General features: G+C 40.6%; 1 protein-coding gene across 1 annotated transcript in view; it reads right to left on the reverse strand.

Moving 5' to 3' along the window:
* Positions 1 to 7418: 7418 nt before the first annotated feature.
* The window catches only part of ZNF527 (zinc finger protein 527), a 63343-nt gene continuing 50423 nt past the window's right edge, over positions 7419 to 20338 (reverse strand). Inside the window, exon 6 of the mRNA XM_080644815.1 lies at positions 7419 to 9046. Within this exon, the coding sequence (XP_080500941.1) occupies positions 7560 to 9046 (1487 nt within the window). The 3' untranslated portion in view covers positions 7419 to 7559. The remainder of the gene's footprint in view (positions 9047 to 20338) is intronic.

Here is a 20338-nt window from a genome sequence, read left to right on the forward strand (position 1 = left end):
GCATGCCTCTGGGGAATACAAATTGGGAATAATTGGGGAAAGAACTAAAAAGTGAGTGTTGGATTAAACAATTTTGATACTGTACTATGAATTGAGGTCCAAAAATATAAATTGCAAATTTAAAAAACCAAGAGCCATACCCTTCCTGGCCTCTATGTTATTAGAAGGCAGAGTTCTAATAACCTCAAATATATATATATATATATTTTTTTTTTTAAAAAAAGGAGCTCTGGGAGACTGGACCAGAGAGAAGGGCTTGTCTGGATCAGAGAGAAGGGCTTGGAGTATTGCTGTTTGGGACTCTCTATATTGGGAGGCAAGACACAGGGGCAGAATTTGCAATTCTGTCTCACATGAATAGCTTACTCTCAGGTATGCAATTCAACTTCCTGCTTGATTTCATCATTAACTGTCATATTAACATTATCTCAAGTGATTCTCACAAAAACTTGAAAGGCTGAAATTATTTCATTTTTACAGATAATTAAACTGAGCCTGGAAAAATGTATAATCACGTTTACAGTTTTTCCAACTAAAAGAGCTGATGTCCACATGAAGGTCTCTCATGCCTATAGTTATGTCAATAGTCAAAAGAATAGATACTTCCACTACTCTTACTGGAAGAATATGTCAAGAATTACCATGCAGATACCTTTAAGAAAGCTGACCAGGAAGGTGACTCATTCCCCTGTCACTAAAGTACCTTCACATCATGGCTTCAAGGAATCTGTTTTTTTCCACTATACAATCTATCGTTTCTGTCTTGAGGTTTGTAAATAAAGTAGAAAATCTTAGTAGGATACAGCAAATTAATATGTTAAGTAGGAACTAGATATCAATGTGAAATCATGTTCTAACAAGGAAATATCTTTTTCTAGCTGTCTCCAAATGGGGCCCAATCATAATGGTAGCAACTTTGCTCAAAATTCATATGCAGTACAAAATTCAAAGACAGTACTGCTAAAAGGGTACATGACTCAGTGAAAATTTAATTACATATCACAGAAAGTTTTGCATTGTTTGCTCAGCCATCTGTCTGAAATATTTTTAAAAATAAAGAAAACCTTCCATAGGGAAAAGAGAACTGGAATTATAAAGCATGTGGAGAAGTGTAGTCACAGTTTCTTTTGACTCATTTACATCAACTGAGGTTAATTTTAAATTAATTTTCAAATGGTCATTTTAAAACATCAGTTATTGAGATAATGTTCCACAAGTCCTGAAACAACTTTATAAAAGGTAATTAATATATACTTCTTATTAAAGTGTGCTCTCCTGTGAAGTGGTGCCATCCTTTTCTTATTGGGCAGTAGGAACAATAGAAAATGTGGTATATAAGGAAAATCCAATTTTACTTTAGTGTCTGTGTTAGGCTCCCAAGTCTAGCTAGCAAGACCTTTTACTGAGAAAAATTTTAAATAGAAACTTCTATTTCTGATTTCATATCCTCTTTCAAATACATATGTTTGTTTTCTCCTTTCCTAAATTCCTTGGAAAGTAACTAACTTCATGACTTTGGGCAGGAAACACTGAGGATGGGTCTGGAACATCCTACTACTGCCAGAAAGTAAGGATGCTTGCAAAGGTGTCGTCAGAGCAGTGCTGAAGGGAGCTTAAGTCGTGACTATTTGAGTGCAAATTGTAAAAGCCCATGAATTCATAAGAATAAAAAGAAAAATGTTAAAAATGCAATACACAGGCATAATAATATAAGAATGAATTTAGTAAGTACAAAGTTTAAATACACATACATGGATTTCTTATCCATTAGGTATATAAGGCATATAAATGTGTATCTGAATGTGCAGTGTTAATAGATAGATCTCTTTTCTTTCCCATGTCTTTAATCAAACGTCAAATATAAGAGGCCTTCCATGGCCACACAATCTAAAATATCAACCTGGTCCCCCACCTCTTCCTTTATCTTTCTTAGAATTTATTCTTTTACAAAGTATATATTCTATTATCTATCTATCATCTATCTGTCTATCATCTACCTATCTACCTATCATCTATCTTTATTTCCTGCCTGCCTCATCAGAAATCAGCTCTGTAAAGGTAGGAGGTTTTGTCTGTTTAATTTACCTTTTTTAATTCCAATGCCCAGATTAGAACAAAGATTGGCACACAGTAGGCACTCAATACAAAATTTTCAAATAAAACACACACACACACACAAATACAAACCTTCTTCTTAATGAAACTCTTAAATATGACTAGCGAAAGTTATATAAACTGTAACAAGGCAGAAAGATATGGCAGCATAATCAAATTAAAAAAAGGGATCTAATGGTTCATTACTATTGATCACACTCAACATTAGAAGGGTTTCACCAGCATGTTCTAAATTAACTGAACAGATGGTGGTAATATCTGTAAGCTACTAATGAAGCATGAGTTTGTGTGTGTGTGTGTGTGTGTGTGTGTGTGTGTGTGTGTGTGTGTGTATACTCTAAATGCCTGGTGCACGAAATTCGTGCACGGGGGTGGGGGATGTCCCTCAGCCCAGCCTGCACGCTCTCCAATCTGGGATCCCTCTCACAATCCAGGACTGCTGGCTCCCAACCGCTCGCATGCCTGCAAGCCTGATCACCCCCTAACTACTCCCGTGCCAGCCTGATCGATGCCTAACTGCTCCCCTGCTGGCCCCATTGGCCCTAATTGCCATCCCCTGCTGGCCTGGTCACCCCTGTCTTCCCCTACAGGCCTGGTCACCCCCAACTGCCCTCACCTGCAGGCCTGGTCCCCCCCAACTTCCCTTTCCTGCAGGCCTGGTCCCCCCGAACTGCCCTCCCCTGCAGGTCTGGTAGCCCCCAACTGCCCTCCCCTGCTGGCCCGATCACCCCTTACTGCCCTCCCATGCCGGCCTGGTCGCCCCTAACTGCTCTCCACTGCTGGCCTGGTTCTCCCCAACTTCCCTCCCCTGCCGGCCTGGTCACCCCTAACTGCCCTCCCCTGCAGGCTGGTCCCCCCAACTGTCCTCCCCTGCAGGCCTGGTCCCTCCCAAATACCCTCCCCTGCTGGCCTGATCGCCCACAACTGCCCTCCCCTGCTGGCCATCTTGTGGTGGCCATCTTGTGTCCACATGGGCGCAGCCATCTTTGACCATATGGGGGCGGCATCTTGTGTGTTGGAGTGATGGTCAATTTGCATATTACTTTTTTATTAGATAGGATATATATTGATTTCAGAGAGGAAGGCAGAGGGAGAGAGAGATAGAAACATCAATGATAAGAGAGAATCATTGATTGCCTCCTGCATGCGCCCACACTGGGGATCAAGCCCGCAACCCGGGCATGTGCCCTTGACCGGAATCGAACCCGGGACCTTTCAGTTCACAGGCTGACACTATTTACTGAGCCAAACCAGCTAGGGTTGAAGCACGAGTTTTTAATAATGCTAAATGATCAAGTCAATATATCACAAGACAATGGATTGTATAGTTACAAAAAAAATTTAGTACCTTGCTGTGAGGAGAATCACTAGATTATAAACTATAAATACCTACACTAAAAGCATGGATGTAAAGATTTTATCAACATTACAAATGAAATTGAACTATAAAAATAGCCTGGCCTGCACCCTCTCCAATCAGGGACCCTGAGGAGGATGTCCGACTGCCAGTTTAGGCCTGATGTGGGGATCGGGCCTAAACCAGCAGATGGAGTCCCTCTCACAATCCGGGACCACTGGCTCCTAATCGCTCACCTGCCTGCCTGCCTTATCACCCCTTAACTGCCCCCCTGCCAGCTTTGTTGCCCCCAACTGGCCTGGCCACCCCCCAACAGACCCCCTGCCTGGATGCCCCCCAATTGGCCCCTGCCAGCCTGCCTGGTTGCCCCCCAACTGTCCCCCTGCCAGCCTGTCCAGAAGGAAGTCAGATGTCTGGAAGATGTCCAGTCACTTAGTCTAATTAGCATATTACCCTTTTATTAGTATAGATAATGTAGTTCAACAGTGTTTTATTATCAGTATATTTGTTTCTGTTCAAGGTCTGAAGTATTCAGTTATTCTAAATCTGTTGTTTAAAGGGAATTTGTCTTAATACTTGATAAAAATATATTTTTTTTAGATTTTTGTTAGATATAAATAAGTATAAACTGACTATTAAAGAAATTGTGAAAGTAGCCATTGTTTTGCTCCACGCACATATGTAAACGCTTCACTCTTTTCTAACTCATTTTGTTCTGATTTGTTTTTAAAGGTGATCTCCAGAAAATGCCCAAGATTCTAACCAGTTCTAACTGTTCAAGGTTTACCTCCCTACATCCACTCATAAAATAGGAACATGCTGCCTCACACCCTCATGTTCCTCATTACTCTGAAGAATGGTATTTATTTATTCCCTAAATATTTTAGGCTCCAACTTCTTTATTTTTACCATTATTTGAAAATGGCCAATTCTGTCTGCCAGCAATGTCTTTATCTGATTATCTTGAGTTCCGAAGAAGTTATCTATAAATTTCTTAAAGGAAGTTTACAACCCACTCATAAAAGACTTCATTTGCAATTCTGTCTTATTATATTCTATCAAAAAAATAGGTTTAAACCCACACTGAGAGCAGAAAATCAAATAATTCCTATAAGATGAAGAGCCATTCATTAAACCAATGGATCCATTATTCTCTTAGCTAGTCATTCTTTCTTTGAAGGCCTATGGTGAGTCACTGTCACAAGTGATTTTAATTCCTTATACAAACGCCTATTAAAGAGTGTCACTAGGTGAATTTTTTGTCTTTTCTATAATTTCACCTAAATGAAACCATAGTGCAGGCAATCTTTATATTTGACTTCTTTCATTTAGCATAATGAGATTTTCCATGTTGTTGTGTGCATTGACATTGTGTTCCTTGCATCAGCTTTGCCTTAAGAAAAGTAATTCTACAACATTATAAGTAGATTTAACTAAGAAGTATCCTGTTATAGTCCTTTGCCTATAAATATAAAAATAAACACAATGTAATGGTAAAAAAAATCATCCCTATTGTGAAACAATACAAAATTAACTTTATCAACTAATAAAATGAAGTAATTATCTCAGCTTTATAACTGCTGTGTATTCAACTTTGATATATTTGTTATATCAGAGTTTCTCCTTAGGATAAATAATTATGCCCTATAAAAATATCAACCCCAGCCAGTGTGGCTCAGTGGTTGAGCATCGATCTATGAACCAGGAGGTCACAGTTTGATTCCAAGTCAGAGCACATGCCCAGGTTGCAGGTTTGATCCCCAGTAGGGGGCATGCAGGAGGCAGCTGATCAATGATGCCCTCTCATCATTGATGTTTCTATCTCTCTCGCCCCCTCTCCCTTTTTCTCTGAAATCTATCTGTCTATCTATCTATCTATCTATCTATCTATCTATTTAATTAAGGCTTTCTTACATATGTAGCAAACATACAATATATGAGTCAGGACTCTAATTCCAAGAGACAGAAACCCAATTCAAATTAACTAAAAAAAAGAATTTTATTGGGTCACAAAAATGAAAAAGTGAAAGATGGTGTAGATTTCAGACATGACTGGATCCAAGAGATCAAACAATCTCATCACATTTCTATCTCTCACCTCCATTTTCCTCTGTGTTGTTTGTCTTGGAAAAGCTTTTCTCATGTAATGGCAAAAAAAACAAAAAAAACGAAAACAACTGCTGATGAGTTAACCTTACTAAATCCTTGAAACTTTGCAACTTCTCTTACTACCCATAATAATACTTACCCTTTAGCTCTATTGATCCAGATAGGGCTATTTGCCAATCCCTTAATTGCTAGGTTGAGGAAAATAATAACTGGTCAGCCTATGACCAATTCACAGCTCTCACTGATTAATAATTGCACCAGAATCATATGCATTTATGGGGAGGAAAGTCTCAAAGAAGGCATGGTAACATATCACAAAGAAACAGATATCTACTACTCAGGCTATTTCAAATAAAGAATGCTCATGAGCTGAAAGCTTTTCCATAGGTACTACATTAATAGAATTATTAACCAAATAATTTACTGATATTTATTTAATAAGGACTGAGTGGTGACTAAATGTTCTCTTATCCTATATAATAAAAGCCTAATATGCTACATGTCTGGTCATGATCGGCCGTTCAACCAATCAAAGCGTAATCCTATCTAATTAGAGTAACATGCAAATTAACTGTCACTGTGATAAAATGGCCATGCCCACAGCCAATAGGAGGGAATATGCAAATTGACGGGTCAAAATGGCGGCATGGGCTGGAGCCATGGAGCCTGTCAAGAGCCGGGGGCAGGGGAGGAAGGCTTGGTGTCCTGGGTTGCCCCAGCAACCCAGGATGCCAAGCCTGATGGGAGAGCAGAGCGGGAGATGGCGGGAAGGCTTGGCATCCTGGATCGCCCCAGGGACCAGGAGAGTGGGGGGAAGGCTTGGCATCCTGGATCACCCCAGCACAGAGCGAGAGATAGGCTGGAAGGCTTGGTGTCCTGAGTCGCCCCAGTGACCAGGAGAGTGGGGGGAAGGCTGAGCGGGAGAGTGGGGGGGAAGGCTTGGCATTCTGGATCTCCCCAGAGCAGAGAGGGAGATAAGCGGGAAAGCTTGGCATCCTGGGTTGCTGGGGAGGGCAGTTGGGGGGGACCAGGCCTGCAGGGGAGGGCAGTTGGGGGGGTGACCAGGCCTACAAGTGAGGGCAGTTGGGAGGGGGGACCAGGCCTACAGGGGAAGGCAGTTGGGGGGGGACCAGGCCTGCAGGGGAGGGCAGTTAGGGGGGAACAGGCTGGCAGGGGAGGGCAGTTGGGAGGGACCATGCCTGCAGGGGAGGACAGTTAGGGGTGACCAGGCTGGCAAGGGAGGGCAGTTAGGGGTTACCTGGGTCAGCAGGGGAGGGCAGTTGGGGGCGACCATGCCTGTAGGGGAGGGCAGTTAGGGGCAATTGGGCCAGCAGGGGAGCAGTTATGCATCAATCAGGCTGGCAGGGGAGTGGTTAGGGGATGAACAGGCAGTTGGACATCTCTTGAGGGGTCCCAGATTGGAGAGGGTGCAGGCTGGGCTGAGGAACACCCCCCCACTTCCCGTGCACAAATTTCATGCACCAGGCATCTAGTATGCTAATGATATGCTAAGGCCACTCAACCACTCGCTATGACGTGCACTGGTCACTAGGATGCAGACAATCAACCAGTCATGATGACGTGCACTGACCACCAAGGGGAAGAAGCTCCGACCGGTAGGTTAGCTTGCTGCTGGGGTCCGTCCGATTGGGACTGAACGAGATGGGCCAGACATGCCTGGAGTCCTCCCGTGGTCCCTCCCTGGCTGGCCAACCTCCTGCATCCCTCCCCAGCCCCGATTGTGCACCAGTGAGGTCCCTCGGCTTGGCCTGTGCCCTCTCACAATCCGGGACCCCTCGGGGATGTCAGAGCGCCAGTTTCAGCCCAATCCCGCAGGTCTGGCTGAGGGACCCACTGGTGCATGAATTCATGCACCAGGCCTCTAGTACTTCTTATAATCAGAGAGTTTAATTATGAATTTACTGATGCTGTCTAAGGGCTGAGGCACAGCTAAAATCATTCCCACATTCATTAACAGTTATAGGTGTTTTTTTCCAACATGAATCCTCTGGTGTAGCCTAAGGGACAAGATCTGATGGAAAGCTTTCCCACATTCATTGCATTCATAGGGTTTCTCCCCAGTATGAACTCTCTGATGTTGATTAAGGTATGAGCCACAACTGAAGGCCTTCCCACATTTGTTACATTTATAGGGTTTCTCTCCTGCATGACTTCTCTTATGATGAATTAGAACTAAAGCATCACTAAAGGTTTTCCCACATTTACTGCATTCAAAAGGTCTCCCTCCAGTATGAATTCTATGATGTCGATTAAGTTGTGAATCAGTTCGGAAAAACTTCCCACATTTGATGCACTCATAGGGCTTCTCTCCAGTATGAATTCTATGATGTTGATTAAGGTGTGAGCGATAGCCAAAGGTCTTCCCACATTCATTACATTTAAAGGGTTTCTCTCCTGTATGAATTCTTTGATGCAGAGTAAGGGCTATGCGTCTGCTGAAGGCTTTTCCACACTGATTACATTCATAGGGTTTCTCTCCAGTGTGAATTCTCTGATGTTGATTAAGGTGTGCACTCTGTCTGAAGGCTTTGTTACATTCCTTACATTCATATGGTTTCTCTCCTGTGTGAATTCTTTGATGTTCAACAAGGAAGGCAAAACGGCTAAAGGCCTTTCCACATTCATTGCATGTAAAGGGTTTTTCTCCAGTGTGGATTCTCTGATGTTGATTAAGGTGTGCACTCTGTCTAAAGGCTTTGTTACATTCCTTACATTCATATGTTTTCTCTCCAATATGAGTTCTCTGATGTTCACTGAGAAAGAAATCATGGTTAAAAGCTTTTCCACAGTCATTGCATGCATGTGGTTTCTCTGCACTGCGAATTATCTGAGGTTGAGTAAAGAATGAGTAACATCTAAAGGCGTCACCACATTCATTGGTTAATTTTCCAAAATGTGTTGTTTGACATTGAGTAAGTAATGAGTGGAAACTTAAGAGATTTGAAAAATCATTACTTTCATAAGGTTTCTCCCCAGGAGGAATTCCTCTATCTTTACTAAGGTATGAACTCTGGTTAAATTTTTCATATTCATTACCTATTAAAGATTCTTTCTCAGCATGTTGTCTTTTATGCTTCACTAGGACTGAATTTGGGGGGAACATTTGATCATAAATATCCAATTTATGTACTGGCTGTACTGTGGGAACTCTCTGATGCGTTAAAAGTACTGACTTCAAGATAACACTTCTTTCAGAATTATTATAGTCATTGTCTCTTTTCATAGCATAGATTTCCTTAAGACTTGCCACTTGTTTGAAATGCCGCTCCTGATTTCCATGCTGCTTCTCAAATTCACACTTATATTTCCAAGTATTTCTGAAACCGGAGCATTCAACATCATGACTTATAAGTCTTTCCATTACTATGCTCTGAGATATTTCCTCTTCATCATCAATGTACCATTTTGGAGATAATTCCTTAATTTCATACCAAGACTCCCAGTCTGAAAAATATAAAGAAAGCAAATTTATCTTTTATCCTTTGCAAGGAGAAAGCAAACTATTAAAGAAGAAATTGAAGAATAGGAGGAATGAGGAAAGAAAGCACATGGTTCTGACATCTCTCAAATTAGGTTATGCAATATAAACAAAATACAAAGAAAGAACAAAGAATGAAGAGAGCTGCTAGAGGAAGGTATATGTGCTGGTAATGAGGAGGTGATTGGGGGAAAAGGTTAAATGCAGGACATCAATAAGTAGACAAAATTAAATGCCAAAAAGATAAAGATTTGGAGACAACTGTGTAGATCATAATCACAGTTTCCCTGCCTCTAGTCTTTAAAGTCTCCAGTACATCCTGCACTATCCAGTCCTATTCATAAGATGAAAAGATCCATAAGGGTATGGATTGTTTACTTATTTTTCTTCTTTTTGTTGCATCCAGTACCTAGGGGCAATGGCAGCATTTTGTTCAATCTCTGAATCCTGACAAAATGCTCAACAACTTCTAAAATTTTATCAGACTAGAGGGGGAAATTTTTTCCCCCTCAGTGTCTAGAAGGAATCTAAAACTCAGCATTTATCAACATTGAGATAAAAATGATGCCTCAGAGTACATACTTGATATTTTCAAGAGAGGATATTGGTTGCTATAAAAGAGATAGAAAACTACTGTTTAAAAGATGATCTCAAAAAGAGTAAAATGAGAAAGTCCTTTTACTGACACACCACAATAATCAAATGATATATTCAACTATTTAGAATCTACTACTAGAGCACCTAATAGAGGAGAAAAATGTCTGAGACACAGGTCCTTCTTTTTTAAAACTCTATTGAGAAAGAGAAAAATCTGTGCATAAAAATTCAATATGCCACATAAAGAATTAGTTAGTATGATACTGATTATGAATAGTATAAATGTCAGAAAATCAGAGATCAAAACTCTCTATCTTACTTAAGGAATAATTCCCGGGGAATATGAGCTTGATTTTCATATTCAAGCTCCGTCAACAAAATGATTTTCAAGGCTTTGATAAAGTTTCCAAAATATAATAATTATTTCCATGATGGAGTCATTTTCATGTTTTGAAGTACATAGTGATTATTTTAGAAATGCACATGTTAGTATTTTTTGGGTTAATTAGATACAGTCTTTTCCATTAACTGTTTACCATCTGCTGAAAATAAAGCTGCCTCCATACTAGGTCAGTACAAAATTGGAACGCAAGGACGTATTATTCATCTGCATCTTTATACTTCCTTCTTCAAAGAAAGCCCCTACACCCACCAGTTAGTTCTTCGTAAGTACAGCCATGGTTATTATCCTACCTGGACCCCTATCTCAACCCAGGCCTGAGAGGGCTTTGTTCACTTATTCTCTGTTAGGTCCACATTGTTGATCTTTCTTTCTATAGAAGTACAATTATTTCTGTTTCCTCACCCACTCTCCTAAACCTCTTCTCCTGTATCTATCTCTCATGAACACTATAGTCCCTCTTACCAAGAATAAATCTTATCCAGGAAAATAGCAACTTTATACAACACTTAATAGTCCCTGCTAGCTGCACCCAACCAGAACTTATGGTGTACTTTTTATCAAAGACATCTAGTTGGAGATTTGGACAAACATCTAGTTGGAGATTTGTGTGGCTCTGAAACAGGTGTCATTCCCACACAATGCTGAGTAAAAGTAGCCAGATGGGAGGAGACTACAGACCATTTCTGGTAGAGGAGATTCTGAGGTTCCTGGAGCTCCAACCACCCTCTTTAAAAAAAGAATATTCTTTTTGAATGACTTAGACAGGAAAATACTGCAGCAAAAATGTCAAGGTATGATCAACTTTGGAATCCATTCAGAACTACATAGTAAGTAGGCTTATGTATACTGTTGGAAGAGGAAAAGGTCTTATTAGATGTGAATCTATTTTGAAACCCAGATTGTATTGGCATATAGATCAATGGAACAGAACAGAGACTCCAGAAATCAACCCAAGCCATTATGCTCAATTAATATTTGACAAAGGAGGCAATAACATACAGTCCCTTTAATAAATGGAGTCAAGACAGTCCCTTTAATAAATGGTGCTGGGAAAACTGGACAGATACATGGAAAAAACATGAAACTAGATTATCAATTCACAACATACACAATAATAAACTCAAAATGGATAAAAGACTTAAATGTAAGATGTGAAACCATAAAAATCCTAGAAGAAACCACAGGCAGCAAAATCTCAGACATTTCTCGCAGCAATATGTTTGCAGATGCATCTCCTAGGGCAAAGGAAACTAAGGAGGAAATAAACAAATGGGACTATATCAAAATAAAAAGCTTCTGCACAGCAATAGAAACCATCAACAAAATGAAAAGGAAGCCCACTATATGGAAGAACATATTTGGCAATGGAATATCTGATAAAGGTTTAACATCTAAAACATATAAGGAATTCATACAACTTAACAAAAGGAAGACAAACAATCCAATTACAAAATGGGCAAAGGACCTAAATAGACACTTCTCCAAAGTGCACATACAGATGGAAAAAATGCTCAAAGTCGAGACACCAAGATGGCAGCATAGGTAAGCACCTAAACTGCTGCCTCGCACAACAATTTCAAAACTACAACTAAAAGACAGAACGGACACCATCCAGAACCACAGGAAAGCTGGCTGAGTGAAAATTCTACAACTAGAAGGAAAGAGAAAAGCTCACAGAGAATTGGAGGTACGGCAAAGGGTCTTTGTGCGTGCAGAGAGGAAGGACGGCTGATAGCCTGGCTGACTTTCTCTGGTAGAAGGGGGAAGGAAGCCCCCGACCGCACTGAACCTCAGTTCTGACTGCACTGAACCCCAGTTCCGGGCGAGCCCCTGGGGACCCACGCTCTTACGGGGGGCATCTGGACTCTCGGGCGGAGACTCGGGAGCCGGGGAAGGCGGAGGTCTAAAGGCGTGTGCGTGCCAGTGCGCACAAAGGCTGCGGAGGTTGCCACAGGCTTTCCCTAGTGGAAGGGAGACAGAGGCTCCTGATTGCACTGAGCCCCAGTTCTGACTGCACTGAACCCCAGTTCCAGGTGAGCCCTTGGGGACCCACACTCTTGTGGGGGGAGTCTGGACTCTCGGGCGGAGACTCGGGAGCCAGGGAAGACAGAGGTCTGAAGGCGCGCGCGTGCGCGCAAGGGCAAGGCTGACAGGAAGCCAAGACTGTCTGCTCCACCCTGAGACTCCACCCCATTCAAGCTGAGCACAGAGGCTATTGCAATTTGGCAAGTCTAATCCTATAAGGCTGTCTCCAGCACCGAACTTCTCCCAGCATAGACACAGCTGATCCTTACAGCCAACTGGCCTGGAGGTCAATTCCTCCCAGTGATACCAACAACAATCAAGACTTAACTACAACAAGGCTGTACACACAGTCCACAAAGGGGTTCACCAAGAGTGTCCACCTCAGGTTAACTGGGGAGGCCGACCCACTTGGCCATATAGGAAACCTAGCACACAAATCTACCCTACCAACTCAGGGAAGCAGTGAAAATGCGGCGTCAAAGAAACAGATCACAAACGAAAGAAATGGAGGAAAACAAATGACTGGATATAGAATTCAAAACCACAGTTATAAGGCTTTTCAAGAATATCCTAGAAAAGGCCAATAAATATAACGAGACCCTCGAAGATATGAAAAAGGACCAACTAGAAATTAAACATACACTGACTGAAATAAAAAATATTATACAGAGACCCAAAAACAGACTAGAGGAACACAAGAATCAAGTCAAAGAATTGAAATACAAAGAAGCAAAAAACACTCAACCGAAAAGGCAAAAAGAAAAAAAAAAATCCAAAAAGTTGAAGATAGTGTAAGAAGCCTCTGGGACAACTTTAAGCATACCAACATCAGAATTATGGGGGTGCCAGAAGAAGAGAGAGAGCAAGATACTGAAAACCTATTTGAAGAAATAATGACTGAAAACTTCCCCCACCTGGTGAAAGAAATAGACTTACAAGTCCAGGAAGCGCACAGAACCCCAAACAAAAGGAATCCAAAGAGGACCACACCAAGACACATCATAATTAAAATGCCAAGAGCAAAAGACAAAGAGAGAATATTAAAAGCAGCAAGAGAAAAACAGTTAATTACCTACAAGGGAGCACCCATACAACTGTCAGCTGATTCCTCAACAGAAACTATGCAGGCCAGACGGGAGTGGCAAGAAATTTTCAATGTGATGAATAGCAAGAACCTACAACCAAGATTACTCTACCCAGCAAAGCTATCATTCAGAATTGAAGGTCAGATAAAGAGCTTCACAGATAAAAAAAAGCTAAAGGAGTTCATCACCACCAAACCAGTATTATATGAAATGCTAAAAGGTATTCTTAAAGAAGAGGAAGAAGAAAAAAGTAAAGAGAAAAATTATGAACAACAAATACATATCTATCAACAAGTGAACCTAAAAATCAAGTGAATTAAAAACCTGAGGAACAGAATAATCTGGTGAATATAATAGAATCAGGGACATAGAAAGGGAGTGGAATGATAATTCTCAGAGGGAAAGGGGTATGGGGGGTTCAGGAAGAGACTAGACAAAAATCATACACCTATGGATGAGGACAGTGTGGGGGAGGTAAGGGCAGAAGGTGGGGTGGGAACCAGGTGGAGGGGAGCTATGGGGGGAAAAGGAGAAACAATTGTAATAATCTGAATAAAGATTTATTAAAAAAAATAAAAATAACAAAATAAATAAATTGGGAAAAACCTGCTTTCACCTTGTTTGAAATGAATAATAAAAGCAAATTAAGAAGTAAAAAAAAAATATATAGAAAAGATGTTCAAAGTCACTGATCATTAGAGAGATACAAATTAAAATGACAATGTGGTATCACCTCACACCTGTCAGAATGGCTACCTTCAACAAACAAATAACAAGTGCTGGCAAGGATGTGGAGAAAGGGAATCCTAGTACACTGCTGGTGGAATGCAGACTGGTGCAGCCATTATGGAAAAACAGCATGGAGTTTCCTGAAAAAAATTAAATATGGAACTGCCATTTGACCCAGTGATCCCACTTCTAGGAATATACCCTAAGAGACCCAATTCACCTATCAGAATATATACACCCCTATGTTCACAGCATCCCAATTTACAATAGCTAAGATCTGGAAACAGCCGAAGTACCCATCAGTAGATGAGTAAATAAAAAAGCTGTGATACAGCAGTAAAAAAGAAGAGTCTCTTACCCTTTGAGTCAGCATGGAGAGCCCTGGAAAGTACTATGCTAAGTGAAATAAGCCAGTCAGAAAAAGACACGTATCACATTATCACACTCATATGTGGAATCTAATGAACAAAATAAAATGTTGAATGAAATAGTGCCAGAGTCATAGAAGCATGGAACAGACTGTCGAACATCAGAGGGAAGGTGGGGGTGGGATGGTGGGAGGGAAGAGATCAACCAAACAACTTGTAGGCATATATACATAACCCATGGACACAGACAATAGGGTGGAGGAGGCCTGTGATGGGGGACAGGGGCGGGCTAGAAGGAATAAATGGGGGGAAAAAGAGGACATATGTAATACTTTCAACAATAAAGATTTTAATAAACAAACAATCTCGGAAGACTTGTACCTTATGGGGAAATCTTAAGAAGGAGGGAGTTTGTGGCTCATGCTCCAAATATGTTCCAGTGAATAAACTGACTAATGGCACACAAACTTACAGATGGGATCTCCTTCTGTAAAAGACTAAAGGTATGCTGTCCAATATGGTAGTCCCTAAGCACATATGACAATTTAAATTAATTAAAAATATTTTAAATTCAGTTTCTCAGTCATACCTACCCATATTTTAAGTGTTCAATAGCCAAACATGGCTAGTGTGTTGGGAAACACACTTCCATCATCACAGAATGTTCTATTCGACAGCACTGGATAGAGAACCAGATTAATATAACAAAGATCTTACAGTTGAATGAAAAAAAGACAGGAAAATAGGAATAGGAGCCAGTTAAAGGAAAAGAGAAACTGAATACAGATTTGGACAGAGGATAAGAATTGTGGGCAGAACTATTTTATATATCTCATTAAGCTAGGTAATATAAAAATGAAGAAAGGCACCTGGATTTAGTCAAACTAAAGGGTTATAGAAGTCAGATTGCAAGTGGCAAGACAATGGAAGAAAATTTGAAGTGAAGACAATGAATAAAGATTAAAATTGGTATATAATTAATTGGAAGAGAGAGGGAATGTGGTATACAGAAATTCTTAAAAGCTCCTATAAAATTATTTTAAAGGATATTTAAATAAAAATGTAAGATATAACTGCACCGAATAAAAAATATAAATACATGCTTGTTCACCCCAAGTTAATTTACATTAATTCCATTTTAATTAGAAGTCTATGAAGATTTTATTTCTGAACTTATAAAATTATGTTGAAGGATTCATGACAAAATAATATAAAAGAAGTTTCTAAGACCAATAAAATGAACTAAGCCTTGCATTTTAGACTTTCCTTCCATTAAAATCCATGTGAAAAAACTGAACTAATGTGATTTGTAAAATTCTCTATTACTTGAAGCATAAAAAAATTATGGGATACACAGAAGAACACAGCAAAGAGGAGCATGAATCCCCCATCCAGACATAGCTGGTTGAAGGGAATATCATGGGAAAAACACATGGAAGGATTTTTATATCAATTTGAATCTGTGTGGGAGCTATAGCTGAGCTCTATAACATTTTTCCTTTTCTCTTTTAAATAGGTATGGTATTTATTATGAAATATCCAAGCAATTAAGAAGTACAGTATATAAAGTAGGGGGATCCAAGATGGATGCAGTGTAGGTGGAAGCTATACTCATCTCCTACCAGGGCCAAACCGGATTTGCAACTGAATTATAGATCAATCAACTTGAATAACCAACTGAAGGCTAGCTGAACAGAAGTGTTATAATCAAGGATTTACAGAAGAAGCTACACAGAGACTGGTAAGAAATGCTGAAAGGGCTGGCCCTGCACCCACATGTGGTGGTTGAGAATCCCAAGGGATCTCTCAATAGCAAAGTTTCCCCCTGAGGAGTGTGAGGTCTCAACCCCATGCCATGTTCCTCAGCCTGGAGCACCAGACCCAGGAAAAGGAGCCCATATAACATCAGACTGAAAACCAGTGGGGATTCTGCCCACCAGGGAAAGATGGAAGTCTGCTAAAATCCCAAGTGCTTTCTTAAAAGGCCAGTACACAAAATCTCATTCTCAGCCACCCATCCAAAGCTCTGATTGGGGAAGGTGATTCAGAGCAAACTGGAGTCATAACCCATACTGGGTTATATGGTCCCAAGGAGAGATCTGGAGTATCAGCCACCAAGTGTGCTGAGTCCCTAACCCATAACACACTGAGATGCCATCTTCCCTGGGTCAATCACTCATATCCATATAGCACCAGCATGGGGGAATGCACTAACCCAGTCCTTCTGATTCCTGATGGTCCTACCCTGCAGAGCTCATGCCCTTTGGTGCAATTTTGTCCTTGGGGAGCTCTTGTCAGAGATTCAGACAGACAATGAGTTGTGTGGCTCCAAAGTAGGGGACATTTCCTGCCCTGTGTACCACTGGTGCACATCCCAGTGGGGCCCACTAGTCCTGGATCCTTCCAACTCCTGATTGCCCTGTTCTACCAAGCTCATGCCCTGCAGAGGCATCTGCTAGCTGCACCCGGCCAGGACTTGTGTACTTTTTACTAAAGAGCTCTTGTTGGAGATTTGGACAGATGCTGAATTGTGTGGCTCTGAAACAGGGGTCATTCCCTCACCAAGTGTCTGACAAGTGCCATGCCCCAAACAGGAGACCAATTAGCCCAAACATTCCAACTCTCAGTAGCCCCACCCTGCCAAGCTCATGCCCTGCAGAAAAGTCTGCTGGCTGCACCCAGCCGGACTTGTGCAGCACTTTCTTGGAGAGCTAAGGCTGCACACTAGGACAGAGATTGAGTGGTACAGCTCTTAAGTAGGGGCCACTATTCCTGCCCTTAAGTGCCTGACTGGTACCATCCCCAAAGAGGAGATCTACTAGCCCCATCCTCTGAAACCGCTATTGCTCCACCCTGCTGAGCTTGTACATTGTGGAGTAGACTGTAGGCTGTGGCCAGCCTGGGCATACTCTACAAACTTTGATCAGAGGCTCTGGAGGAATTCCAGGCAGCCTCAGGTGATGGCAGAGTAGTCAACAGGTGGAGGCAGATATCGGGTGGCTTGGGCCTTTTGCTTGGGCTTTGGACCAGTCCCTAGGCTATGAGCTGATGGAAGCTGAACTTGGTACACAGCTTGACCCTGCCAACCCAAAGCCAGGCCCATCAGAGACAGTCACAAATTGCAGATCACCTGGTAACTCCAGACAGGTAGTCCAGGATTGGTTACAGGTAGCATCTGACATTGACCTGCACCAGAACCCCTCTCAAGAGGCCCCAGAACCAACACACCTGGTAGTGGACTTCATACCACATCAGAGTAGAACCCAATAAGTTCCACTAGTGACACATCCCAAGGGAAATCTTGGCAGCACCAGACAGTACTTGGGTGAATTGTGCTTTGTGTGTTTAGCACCCACACAGCAGCTTGTACACTGTGGTCAGGGTCTATCCTCACAGTCAGCCAACCTGAGGGTTGAACCATTTCACATAAGGACCAAGACCAATAATCACTCAACCATAACAGGAGGGATCACATTACCCACACAAAGGATATTCCTGGAGTACATTGCTTGGGTGTTAAGGGAAACTACACTAATGAGCCCTACACAACACATACTATATAAGGCTACCATACAAAGACTGGGAGACACAGCAGATCTATCTAATACACAAAAACAAATACAGAGAGGCAGTCAAAATTAGGAGACAAAGAAATATGCCTCTTGAAAGAAAAGAAGAAATCACTAGAAAAAGAACTTAAATGAAATAGAGGCAATGTACAAAATACAGAGTTCATAACAGTAGTTGTAAGGATGCTCAAAGAACTTAGGAGAAGAACAGACGAGCTCAGTGAGAACTTAAACAAAGAAATAGTAAGCATAAAAGAGGACATGGAAACCATAAAAAACCCCTACCTGGTTTGGCCCAGTGAATAGAGCGTTGGTCTGCAGACTGAAGGGTCCTGGGTTTGATTCTGGTCAAAGACACATGCCTGGGTTGTGGGTTCAATCCCCAGTAGGGGGCATGCAGGAGGCAGCCAATCAATGATTCTCTCTCATCACTGATGTTTCTACCCCTCTCTCCCTCTCCCTTCCTCTCTGAAATCAATAAAAATATATTAAAAACAAAACAAAACAAAACAGTCAGTAATGAAGAATACAATGTCTGAAATGAAGACTGCATTACAATGAATCAACAGTAAGTTAAATAAAGCAGAAGACTGCATAGCAATTCATAGGACAAGGTAACAGAAAATACCCAAGCAGAGCAGTAAAAAGAAAAATATAATTTAAAGGAAATATAATGAGGAAAGTCTAAGAGACCTCTGGAACATCAAGCATGACAGCATCTGCATCATAGGGGTACTAGAAAGAGAAGAGAGAGAAAGCAAGGGATTTAGAACCTACTTTAAGAAATAATGGCTGAAAACTTCCCTAACCTGCTGAAGAAAAAAGACACACATGTCCAGGAAGCACAGAGAGCCCCAAACAAAATGAACCCCAAAAGGCCCACACCAAGACACAACATAATAGAAAGGTAAAGAAAAATATTAAAAGCAGCAAGAGAAAGGAGTTACTACAAGGGAGCTCCATTATACTGTCAGCTATTTCTCAATGGAAACACATCAGGCCTGAAGGAACTGGCACAAAATATTGAAAGTGATGAAAAGCAAAGGCCTACAACCAAGACTATTCTACCGAGCAAGGCTATCATTTAAAATTAAAAGTGAAATGAAGAATTTCCCAGAGAAGCAAAAGCTAAATGAGTTTATCACCAACTAACCAGTATTACAAGAAATGTTAAAGGGTCTTCTTTAAGAAGAAAGAAAAAGAGTAACAAAGTTATAAAGAATAAAATGACAATAAATATATACCTATCAATAATCACTTCAAATATAAATGGCTTAAATGCTCCAATCAAAACACACATGTTCCAAAATATATGCTGTCTGCAAGAAACCCACCTCAGAAGGAAAGACACATGCAGACTTAAAATAAAGGGATGGAAAATGATAATTCATGCAAATGGAAATTTAAAAAGCCAGGGTAGTAACACTTATATCAGACAAGAAAGACTTTAAAACAAGGGCTATAAGAGACAAAGAAGGACACTACATAATGATAAAGGGATCAATTCAATAAGAGGATATAAACCTTGTACCTTTTATGCACCCAACATAAGATCACCTAAATATATAAAGCAAATCTTGATGGACACAAAGGGAGAGACAGACAGTAATATAGTCACAGTAGAGGATTTTAATGTCCAAATTGACATCAATGGATAGATTTTCCAGACAGTTATTCAAGAAGGAAACTGAAGCCTTGAATGACACACAAGACCAAAGAGATTTAAATGCTATTTTCGAGCATCTCACTCCAAAGCAACAGAACATACATTCTTTTCATGTGCACACGAAACACTCATATAGACAACATGTGAGAACATAAAATAAGTCTCAATAAATTCAAGAAGACTGAAATCATATCAAGCAACTTCCAAGACCAGAATGGTTTGAAACTAGAAATCAATTACAAAAAAAAACAACAACCTGAAAAACATATGGAGGCTGAATAACATGTTATTAAAAAATGAATAGGATAACAATGAAATCAAGAAAGAAATCAATATTTACCTTTCAACAAATGAAAATGAAAACATAATTACACAAAATCTATGGGACACGGCAAAAGCAGTCCTAAGAGAGAAACTCAAAGAAATACAGGCCTACCTCAAGAAGAAGAAAAATCTCAAATAAACAATCTAACATTACACCTATCGGAAGTAGAAAAAGAACAAGCAAAGCCCAAAGTGAATAGAAGGAAGGAAACACTAAAGATCAGAGAGAAATTACATGAAATAGAGTCTAAAAAAAAAACAAAAAACCCACACAAACAATACAAAAGACAATGAAACCAAGAGCTGGTTCTTTGAAAAGATAACAAGATTGGTAAACCTTTAACTAGACTGATCAAGAAAAAAAGAGGAGCCAAATAAATAAAAGCAGAAATGAAAGAGGAAAAGTAACAAATTACACCACAGAAATACAAAGAATAATAAGAAAATACTATGAACTATATGCCAACAAATTGGACAACCTGGTAGAAATGC

This window comes from Plecotus auritus (genome assembly GCF_963455305.1).
Source record: "Plecotus auritus genome assembly, chromosome: 10".
In the NCBI taxonomy this organism is placed as follows: Eukaryota; Metazoa; Chordata; class Mammalia; order Chiroptera; family Vespertilionidae; genus Plecotus; species Plecotus auritus.